At 44.8% G+C, this 10,124-nt stretch overlaps 4 protein-coding genes across 4 annotated transcripts; 2 read left to right on the top strand and 2 right to left on the bottom strand.

Annotated features, from left to right (window-relative positions):
* Positions 1-3,272: 3,272 nt before the first annotated feature.
* Positions 3,273-4,446, bottom strand: LOC6600304. Its single transcript, XM_026993257.1, has 2 exons — positions 3,636-4,446; positions 3,273-3,567 (listed from the first exon to the last, which is right to left on the bottom strand). Exon 1 carries the CDS (start codon positions 4,383-4,385, stop codon positions 3,642-3,644), a length of 744 nt encoding a protein of 247 aa, XP_026849058.1. The 5' UTR covers positions 4,386-4,446; the 3' UTR covers positions 3,273-3,567; positions 3,636-3,641.
* Positions 4,447-4,674: 228 nt separating this feature from the next.
* Positions 4,675-6,437, bottom strand: LOC6600305 (succinate--CoA ligase [GDP-forming] subunit beta, mitochondrial). The gene is made up of 4 exons (XM_002025323.2): positions 6,267-6,437; positions 6,035-6,182; positions 5,867-5,966; positions 4,675-5,767 (listed from the first exon to the last, which is right to left on the bottom strand). The coding sequence occupies exons 1-4, from the start codon at positions 6,315-6,317 to the stop codon at positions 4,798-4,800; spliced, it is 1,269 nt and encodes a 422-aa protein (XP_002025359.1). The 5' UTR covers positions 6,318-6,437; the 3' UTR covers positions 4,675-4,797.
* Positions 6,438-6,573: 136 nt separating this feature from the next.
* LOC6600306 (CAAX prenyl protease 2) lies at positions 6,574-7,796 on the top strand. The gene is made up of 2 exons (XM_002025324.2): positions 6,574-7,036; positions 7,098-7,796. The coding sequence occupies exons 1-2, from the start codon at positions 6,619-6,621 to the stop codon at positions 7,598-7,600; spliced, it is 921 nt and encodes a 306-aa protein (XP_002025360.2). The 5' UTR covers positions 6,574-6,618; the 3' UTR covers positions 7,601-7,796.
* Positions 7,797-8,335: 539 nt separating this feature from the next.
* Positions 8,336-8,952, top strand: LOC6600307 (bladder cancer-associated protein). Its single transcript, XM_026993277.1, has 2 exons — positions 8,336-8,480; positions 8,602-8,952. Exon 2 carries the CDS (start codon positions 8,713-8,715, stop codon positions 8,950-8,952), a length of 240 nt encoding a protein of 79 aa, XP_026849078.1. The 5' UTR covers positions 8,336-8,480; positions 8,602-8,712.
* The last annotated feature ends 1,172 nt before the right edge of the window (positions 8,953-10,124 follow it).

Here is a 10,124-nt window from a genome sequence, read left to right as displayed (position 1 = left end):
GATTAAAACTTGCCAAATCGAAATCCCAAGCAAAATCCTTGTTAAATCTCGTTTAAAGCACATTCTGAAAATACCCACAGCAAGAAAACAAGAATTCAAATAAATATAAACCATTAATTAGGAAACATCAGCCGGCCAGATGCCACTCTCCCGATCTGATCTTTAGGATCTATCTGTGGCGGATCTGTGGCGGACCTTTTAGGCGGATGATTAAAGCGGACAAGTTTATTTAGTAGTCCAGCAGTAGTCGCTCCAAATGGGTTTGCTTCTCCTGAACCAATTTGTGTAAATTGTTATTCGAATGTCGTTCTATTTGGCAAACAAAACGAGACCCAAACAAAAAATGTCTATAAACTTTTTAATGACCTTCGCGCGGCAGAGACTCAATCAATATTTATAGATTACCAGCAGAAGCCACAGCCACCAGCCACCAACCACCAGCCGCCAGACAAGACAATAAGTGGATATTTAGAGGAAAGTTTGCTTTGCGTGTGGCACAAACAATAATCAATCTAATGGACCATTGCTTATTTATTATAAAAGAGTTTATTTTTAAGAGTTTTGCGTAATCGCAGGCGCATACCCGCCATACTCTCGGTTTCGATTTGAGGTTTTTCTCATCATCAAAATACCATCGAAAGTCTTAACTCTTAATTTCAATTTCAATGTAGATGGTTGGTTACGCGTTCATTGACGTTCGATTTTGATTGAATATATTATGCAAAATGTTGGCAATTAATCTCTGTGGCCAGCCAGCCAGCAAGCCAGCCAGCAGTGCCAGTGCCTAAGAACAGGTCTATTGCCTTTTGTTAATGAAGCAGCCAGCCATCGGTTCTGTCGCGTTTTTGGAAATTAACTTTTTTAGATTCTGGTTCTTTGCATAGCATTCATGTTCTCAACTGTACCGTAGCGTCTGGTATCGTATGTGGATGGATAGCCGCATTTTATGCAAATGGAAAATCTTGAAACATCTTTGAAAACGAAATTAAGCAAAAATTTATTCTATCTTCTGTTTCTATATTTTTTGTTTTTTTTTGTTTTTAATTTTAATTTATTTGCTTAAATTTATTTCTCTTTATATATATATATATTATTACCCATACATAGTTGTGTTATAATCTTCCGTATTTCGGACAGTTCGGAAGATTGTTCATGTTAATTCCCCATGAAATAACGAATCTTAAATCAAATTTAATTACAAGACTGCTCCAAAATGCGGTGTCAATCAAGCCTGGGGGCAAACGACTCGACAATTTTCACACACAGTTTAAGTTTAGTTTAAGCCGCATAGTTCTTAATCCGTTCCGTGTAATAACTGATTTAAGCGGCCAGGCAATGCCTCTTAACGGCATATGAGGTCATACCGAGAGTACCGTGGGAGGGTGGGGTAGGGGGTAGAGGGGTAGAGGGGGGGGATTGGCATAATAAAATCCGTAAATAAATTCGCGTTTAGCACATATCTTAGCTGGACAGCCCCAAGGCTGCGATTGAGTCAGTCAGTCATGAGACAGGCATCCGGTTTGCTTTGAATTTGTTTTGTGCTAATCAGATCTGTAGCGAATCCCCATCCAACCATTCAACCATCCATCAATCCGAACTATCTTCAGGCCGATTTCACGCCTCAACAAGTCCTCACGAACTCTGACAAAGATCTCTCTCTCTCCATCTCTCTCGTTGGCGGTCGCTTCCTTTCCATAATGTCATTGCCAAGTCAGGTCACAAATATGTGGGTGTGTGGTCGATATTTCTCTCTTAATTATTCCCTTATAAGTCGGCGGTATATTAATATATTTCAATTTGTTATGGTTCCCATTTAAAAGAGTTTTTAAGTGTTCGAATAACCCGCTGCCCAGATGTGTTGACAAAATGATCTAATACTTTTGTTTTGCGGGGTTTTTCGAAAGGCCAAAAGAGCCTTCAAAAGATCAAATACTGTATTTCCATGGGAGTTAAATGAACAATTAATCAAGTGGAGTGGTTGTCACAGACATACCATTGAGAGACCTTTAAAATATTACATTTTAAACGACTGTAATGAGCATAATTAAGGGGACTTACATTGGTTTTGGCTGTGGATTGCGATTAGGATTCATTGGTAGCCAATACTGGGAGTATCAATTGAATTCTTTTCAAATGAATACAGAACTCCCTATCGATTCCCTGTCTTCCCTGCACTTTTGTTCTCAACTAAAATTTCCCAATTGAATGACGTGAAAACCAGACTTCAAAATCGTTTGGCTTGACAGACAGATTCTCTTCTCCCTCCCCGCCCGCCACACGTCATAATCAGATGCCCATATCAATTGTTACTCCAGACAAGCGATGCATATCCATATCCCAGGCATTGCCTCAGAAGCTGCACACGGGACAAAAGCTTTTGGTTTTCCCAAAACAAGCAGCGCCATGGGAACAGCCGACAGCCAAAAGCCGCTTGGAAAAGCAATCATTGTTCGGATCACTCGCTCTCTGGGCGTCCGCCTTGAACTCGCACGCATCGAAATGCATTCAGATATTGTTACATATTATTATTTGTTGTTTTCTTTTTTTTTTTTTTTTTTGTATACAATAAAAACTTTATTCGCTTTGTACATCAAAAATGTTACACATATTATTATTGTATATGGGGAGGTTGTATTTGTTTTTGTTTTTGTTTAATACATTGCTAAATTCATATGTAAAACAGTGCATTGGAGATTGGAGATTGGACAAATACTAATCTATAGATCTCTATTCAAAAAAAATACATATTTCGAGTATAAAAGGGATTCTATTCTTACAAATTATTGGACGTTTTCGCTTAGGTTTCTTGTGGTTTTTGTCTGGGTAAATGGTTCCTTAATTAAGGCACTTTCTTAGCAGAAGTTTATGCAATCCAAATGGGGGGCGGGGGGTGGTGGTTTGGTTTGGTTTTGGAATGTTTTGGTCGTCGCAGGTCTGTGTTGATCAGGTAGGTGGTCAAATCTAATAGTAATATGTATTTTAAGCACTATAAACTATACCAAAAAAGCTTCTCTAATTAAGGCACGAGTGTAGTATTTCGTTGCTAGTTTCAGCCAGAGCTCTGCGACTTTTCAAAAAGTGTACTATGTATGTGGCACGGGGGGGGGGGGGGCACGGGGTAAAGGGCGGGCGGCTGTCTGTGTGTTAATTGAGCGAAAAAGTTCTTGATATGCAAATTGTCATATACTCTACATAGATAAATGAGTCACTTTTTGAGCGTCTTGCATAAATACTGCAGAAGGAAGAAGATTTCGGATACATTCAGTCTTCGTTTAGAACTCTTTTTTCTCGTCGTCGGATTGGATGGATGATTCATAAGTACCAAAAACTGAAAGTTTCTTCTGATGTGATGCTGGGTTATAGGGTATTCTCCGACTGTCTGTAGTCGTTGTCGTCGTCGTCGTCGTGTCGTCGTCGTCTGGCAATTGCATAAACATTTCCAAGTATAAAAAAAAACTATATATAATTATTATGGTGAGAATTCTTCGTAGAACTTTTGTGTTGTGTTGTGGGGACGGAATAATGTTTCTCTTGATGCTGCTGCTGCTGCTGCTGCTGTGGCTTTTGCTAAAAAACAAAGAAGGTTAAACGTCTGTGTCCATGGCTTAGATACAGCCAAACCAAACGCCACTTACCCGTAACTATCCGCGGACCAGCTCGAATCGAGTCTGCGACTCTTTGAACTGCAGGCGCTTGCGTTGCTGGACATGCGCTTCGCTGAGGAATAATGTGGCCGCCACCAGGGTCAGCACGGAGCCCACACAGGCCAGGATGAAGGACCAGCCGAACCAGTTGTTGGCATGCTCCGGCATCCAGCCATTCCGATTGCCAAAGCCGGCAAACACAATGACGGCAATGGCTGCACAGACGCCAGCGCCGAGCAGAACATAGCCCACCGATCGGATCAGTGTGATGAAGTGCTTCTGGTCGGGTCCGGCGCAAAGGAAGAACACCAGCACCCCAATGGCACTGAGCAGCATGCCAATGAAGGCGAGTGTGTAGAAGAACTGTGTGGCAATCATGAAGGCTGGCAGCAGGAATCCACGTATCTCGTCGTAGCCCGTGGTAAATGGGTCATAGACCCAGCGACAGCCCACAAAGAACCGTCGCTGGCTGTCGTCGTTGACATCCGGCAGGGAACGGAAGCAGTGCACCCACAGGCCCAGGCGATCCAGCTTGGCGCCCGTAATGCGGTAATCGCTGACCAGCCAACTGGGCGTGGCGAAGGCAATGGCGATAAAGGCGAACGCGAAGATGAAGACGCCAACGCCACAGCTGCCGGAGAGGGTGCGTCGCTTCATGTTCACGGTGGGCTGTTGATGGTGTAGGTGGGTGGGCAGATGCTCCTGGGAATCCTCGCGTGCAAAATGAGACGACTTTTGCATTCTTTGTATGGGAATTTTGTATTATTTTCTCTGATTTCGATGGAATGTTTGTTTGTTGGGCTTTGGGTGTGGACTAGGGATGGTATGTTGACAATATATTCATAAATCGATATCGATAAAGCAGTGCTGCCATCTGAAACTCTGTTAACATGTGCGCTTAACAGCACACTTTTCGCACTCAACTAAATGTAAATGGAATATTTGGTAAAAAGTTTTGGAAAGATCTTCAAATATATAAAAGTTGGTCTCTCTCCTTCCTCTACGACTCGTCTTTTACACGACGCACCAATTATTGTAAAATAAAAACATAATCTGGGTTATATTCTTCGTTAAAAAACTTAAAACTAGAAGGCCTGTCCAATGTAAATGCTAAATGTGCGTCTGGAAGACATAAATCGCGCCATCCTTATCTCTAATTCAAGGCAGCTACCGACTTTTGAGCGGCATCATCCAGATCACTGGCCGTCTGAATGGGCAGTCCCGAGTTCTTCAGGATCTCGCGGGCCTTGTCCACATTCGTGCCCTCCAGCCGGACCACCAGAGGCACGTTCAGCTTCAGCTTCTTGGAGGCAGCCACAATGCCATTGGCAATGGTGGCACAGTTGACGATGCCTCCGAAGACATTCACCAGAATGCCCTTCACTTTCGGATCGGCCGTGAGGATCTCGAAGGCCTTGGCCACCTGGGCCTCGTTGACGCCGCCGCCAACGTCCAAGAAGTTGGCCGGTGAGCCGCCGTTCAGCTGGATGATGTCCATGGTGGCCATGGCCAGGCCGGCGCCATTCACCAGGCAGCCAATGTTGCCGTCCATTGCCACATAGTTGAGGTTGTACTTGGCCGCCTCGACCTCACGGGGATCGGCCTCCTCCTCGGTGATGTCCATGGCGAAGATATCCTTCTGCCGAAACTGGGCATTGTCGTCAAAGTTCAGCTTGGCATCCACCGAGATGACCTCGCCCTTGTCCGTCTCCGCCAGTGGATTGATCTCAATCTGCACGGCATCCACGGCCTTGAAGAAAGTGTACAGCTTCTGGATCTCCTCGGCGCAACGCTGGACGGTGTCGCCCTTGAACTCCAGGAATTTGGCCACCTTGATGAGCGTGGCCTCTGGTATGGGCTTGCCAATGTCCAGCGGGACAGTCAGAAGCTTCTCGGGCGTCTCCTCGGCCACGGCCTCAATGTCCATGCCCCCAGCGGGCGAGGCAATCAGCACGGGTCCGTTGTGCTCGCGGTCCAGCAAGATGCAGAGATAAGTCTCCCGTGTGATGTTCACGCTGCGAGCGACCATCACTTTGTTGACCAGAATTCCCGATTTTGGGGTCTGTTTGGTTATCAGTCGGTGGCCGATCATCTGTTTGCTCAGCGAGAGCACATCGCTCTTGCTGCCAAAACGAAACAATTGCGAATACGTAGAGAGGAAAAAGGTCAATTAATCGTGTTATCTGTCTGGTGCTGCCGCTGTGGCCGCTTCTATATCTTACTTTGAGGTTATGTGGACGCCTCCCTTGAAGCCATTGTCGAATGTTCCCTTGCCACGGCCGCCGGCCAGTATCTGCGCCTTCACCACATACTCGGGACACTCTGGACGTGACAATTAACATCAATTAAAGCAGTGATTACATAAACTCCGACCGGTTCTTGCCGCTTACCGAAAGTCTTGACAATCTCTGCGTCGGAATTGGAGTTATCCAAGACCTTGAATTGTTGGATGGCCACGCCGTACTTCTGGAGCAGGTCCTTGCTCTGGAACTCCAAAAGATTCAGCTGACGGACCTGCTGCTGCAGCAACAACGGGGTCTACATCGGGGGATAAACAAAGAAGACAAAGGTCAACTCTCTTTTTCTTTGCGGCTTAAACAGATGTTGGGGCGCCGGGGAAACCTTATGAACGAGCTGGCGTGTGCAGGCGGCTGCTTTCATCAGGAACGACATGTTGGCTGCACTTGAGAGGCACTCGCTGTGACGGATAATTGAATTCAATTTATTTTTATGGCGCAGCGCACTTTATTGCTGAATATTTTATGCCCCGATTGTTTAAATAAACGTCGCCGCCACCGCCGTTTGCTTATCACACAAGTGCGCGAGGCTGCCAGATCGCGGAACTCTGCTGTTACCGCAACAGAACACTGTTAACATTCATCCAGCGCAGCCCTGGTCGTGGAGCAGCTGTTTTTGTGTACTTTTTTCACATTACCTCTGTGGGAACAGAGTATGACGAATAAACCGCATTTATATGATTAACGCGAGCGAGATGGTAGCCAAAGCCACAGTACAGCCTGTGCTGGAAGCCCTCCCCAGCCAGGACACACTGCCGCAGATACCCATCATCACCTCAGTGACATGCTGCTTTGTTTTGTCCCTGCTCTATGTGGGCAGCCTCTACGTGTGGAACACGAAACACAATCGGGACCATCCGGCGACCATTAAGCGGCGCTTCACCAGCGTCTCGGTGGTGATGCTCTTCGCCCCGTTCTTTGTGTGGTACTTCTCGTCGCCGGAGCTGCTCAGCAGCGAGCCCTTTGCGAAGTTGCTCGGCTTTCGCTGGGAGGGATTGTGGCAGGCTGTGGTGATTCCCTATGGCCTGACAATGCTGCTGTTCGCGGGACCCATCTTTGTCAACTGTCAGAACGAATCGATTGGATCCTACTTTGGTATGTTCTGGGAAACCTGCTGAAACCATTCCGGATTGACCTTTGCGGCTCTATCATTTAGATCTGGACTACTGGCGCGGTTGCATCCACAACATCATGTGGGTGCGCAATCATGTGATGGCACCGCTCAGCGAGGAGTTTGTGTTCCGGGCCTGCATGATGCCGCTGATCCTGCAGAGCTTTTCGCCCATGACGGCTGTCTTTATAACGCCCCTCTTCTTTGGCGTCGCCCATCTGCATCACATCGCCGAGCGACTGAGCCTGGGCGTGGAGCTGAGCACCGCCCTGCTGATCGGTTTGTTCCAGTTCATCTATACCACCCTCTTCGGCTTCTATTCGGCGTTTCTGTTTGCTCGCACTGGCCATATAGTGGCGCCGTTCGTCGTCCATGCGTTTTGCAATCACATGGGTCTGCCGGACCTGCAGGATCTCTGGCAGCAGGATATGTGGCGGCGAGTACTGGCCATCGTTCTGTATGTAGCTGGCCTGGCGGGCTGGATCCTACTGCTGCCGATAGCCACCAGTCCATCCGTCTATGGGAACACGCTCTACTGGAATGTGTAGAAATATTGTCGTTCTTATAGCTAAATTATTTTGTGTTTTCTGACTGTGGCCATAGTATGACACGCTCATCTGTACTTATGTATCATGTTTAGATATTAATTGCATATCAAACCAAATGCTGACTGCATCCATTGCACCCATTATATATAAACATGTATATCAGCAAGTCTTCCGTGCAATTTAAACAAATTAAAAGTATGTATAAATCAAAAGAATATTCAAATTTGTGCGCCCTCGACAGCCCTGGTTTATAGGAGTTGCGAGAAAACGCAACGGATATAGGATTGTGGACAGGCTCTCATGAATGCAGAATCTAGCCAGTCTCTGTTTAAAAGGTATTTCCACGATATTTTATTCAAATATATTCAAATGGCCATACTCCGGTTGCAAAGCAACAAGTCTTTAAATGACTTGACTGTTGTTTTGTTGAACTTTTTTGCTTAAACCTTGTTTTAGTCAACAAATAATAAATGGGGGTACTTAAAAGTAATTCATCTTGTAGAAAATTAATTAATCAAAAGGATAAAATTATGTGGGCAGGGCTGAGAGATCTATCTAGCCAGTAAGATTCGACGGAATATCAAAAACGAGGAATATGTATAATATAACTAGAATTCGTCAGTATATTGACGGTATATTTCAAAATTGAGACGGTATATTTTGGTATATTTCCGGGAAGTCGGATGGTATTTTTTATCGATAAAGCCGCGGTCACACTGCCACACAATGTTTAGAGAATTCAAGCAAATATGCGATAAAAAAAAGAAACGCACAGAATACGAGCGACTTAATTAGCCAACAACGCAGGACGAACACGGAGTGCAACCCAAGGATAGGCGAGCAGACACCTGGAGAGAATTCGCGAGAGAGAGAGAGTTCTGTAAGTCGTGTGCTGCTGCTGACGTCTCGGGTAGCTTGTGCCCATGACAACCAGTCGAGATAGTAATTATAGAACGTTTAACTAAGCCTCGCCTCCTTTTCTTTCATGCAACGCGTTGCAGCCACGTCAACGCTTCTGGCCGGGAACACTTATCTACGCACCCAGACACGGGAATCACGTTACGGAACGGAAGGGAAGGGACACGCACACACTCCTCCATACACGATACACGATGTATTGCCTGCAATGCCTGCTGCCGGTGCTCCTCATACCAAAGCCCACAAATCCAGCGCTGATGGAGACGCACGTGATGTTCATAGTGCTCTATCTGGTGGGATTCTTTCTGGAGCGAAAGCCCTGTACCATCTGCAGCGTGGTGTTTCTCACCGCCGTCTCCCTGATCTGCTACAGCGGCGTGGGCAACTGCATCTTCTGGGGCAACTGTGAGGGGCATCAGTGTGAGAATGGCTAGAAAAGATCGACAAGCCCAAAGCCAGATCGTAGCGGTGGCAGTAGTAGTAGGCAACGAATTGGAATTGGCGTGGAGTGCAAGAGGAGTAGGAGGAGTGCTAATCATAATAATAATTATTATAACATGAAATTACGTTCGCGTTGTTACAGCTTTACACATCCTAACGAAAAAGAAACGATATATAGGAGACGGAGGAGGGAGTTAGAGAGAGGATAATTTGCACAAAAATACAAACTGAAAAATCGGTGATACAAGAGTGAGTGAGTCCGACCAGGCGGTGTAGAGAAGGAGTATAGAATGTTGTTCTTTGTGTGTGTTTTTATTTAATTTCCAAACATTGCTCCCCAACTGTTGAGCCCCCACACCCAAGAAACATCTGTCATTCTTTAAGTGTTAGTCATTTGCGAAACAAAAAAATTGTATTTGTTTTTAAGGCTTAGACGAAACGAATTTGATTTCGAAAGGTTTTACCAATAGCGCTACAAAAACGTATTGTACATCACGTAACCCACCCCATCCCCCCCACTCGTCAATGCAACTTAAAATTAGTCATACACACTATATATACATATATACACTTAAAGCTAATTATACAGAAAACAAAACAAAAAACAAGGATAATTGTAAAGATAGTACTGGTATGAGCCAAAGGAAGCTGCTGCTGACATCGGTTGTTCGTTCCCCCTGTTGCCCCCCGTCGTGTGTGCACATGCAAATTGTATATAAACATACGGATATATCTTACACACTGATTATTATATATGTATACTATATATAACTGATAAATATATATATGTATGTATGTATATTCTTAACTGATTAACAAAACAACAAAAAGTATGTAAAAAAAAACAAAAAATGTTCGATTTTTGCGAATTTGTATGATTTTGAGCCGCGAATGAAAACAGAAAGCAAGTCTAGAAACATAGAAAATAAAATATATAAATGATGCTATTAGTTTTTTAAGTATTTTGTCCACAATAGTAGATTGTGGGAGTCTACACGAGGCACACCGGGATGGGTTCGGATGCTCGATGAGAAATTATGAACCTTTTTAAAAAAATGTGTCAAAATATTATTACTACTGGAGCTCAGAAACCTTACTGAAGAATCCCATAGTTTCCAGCTCTTTTCTATGCTAATTTCCATCCATAATACTCTATCCGATCAGG

This window comes from Drosophila persimilis, unplaced genomic scaffold (genome assembly GCF_003286085.1).
Source record: "Drosophila persimilis strain 14011-0111.01,24,50 unplaced genomic scaffold, DperRS2 tig00000824-arrow-arrow-pilon, whole genome shotgun sequence".
Classification (NCBI taxonomy): domain Eukaryota; kingdom Metazoa; phylum Arthropoda; class Insecta; order Diptera; family Drosophilidae; genus Drosophila; species Drosophila persimilis.
The sequence above is the reverse complement of the archived record's forward strand: the minus strand, read 5'-3'. Positions and strand labels throughout refer to the sequence as shown.

What these genes read in the sequence shown, in the direction of transcription:
- LOC6600305 (XM_002025323.2), bottom strand. Translation starts at nt 6,317, where the DNA reads ATGTCGTTCCTGATGAAAGCAGCCGCCTGCACACGCCAGCTCGTTCAT. An exon ending in CACGCCAGCTCGTTCATAAG is followed by an intron (nt 6,183 to 6,266) that starts GTTTCCCCGGCG and finishes CCCCCGATGTAG; the next exon opens with ACCCCGTTGTTGCTGCAGCA. An exon ending in AGAGATTGTCAAGACTTTCG is followed by an intron (nt 5,967 to 6,034) that starts GTAAGCGGCAAG and finishes TGTCACGTCCAG; the next exon opens with AGTGTCCCGAGTATGTGGTG.
- LOC6600306 (XM_002025324.2), top strand. Translation starts at nt 6,619, where the DNA reads ATGATTAACGCGAGCGAGATGGTAGCCAAAGCCACAGTACAGCCTGTG. An exon ending in ATCGATTGGATCCTACTTTG is followed by an intron (nt 7,037 to 7,097) that starts GTATGTTCTGGG and finishes TCTATCATTTAG; the next exon opens with ATCTGGACTACTGGCGCGGT.
- LOC6600307 (XM_026993277.1), top strand. Translation starts at nt 8,713, where the DNA reads ATGTATTGCCTGCAATGCCTGCTGCCGGTGCTCCTCATACCAAAGCCC.
- LOC6600304 (XM_026993257.1), bottom strand. Translation starts at nt 4,385, where the DNA reads ATGCAAAAGTCGTCTCATTTTGCACGCGAGGATTCCCAGGAGCATCTG.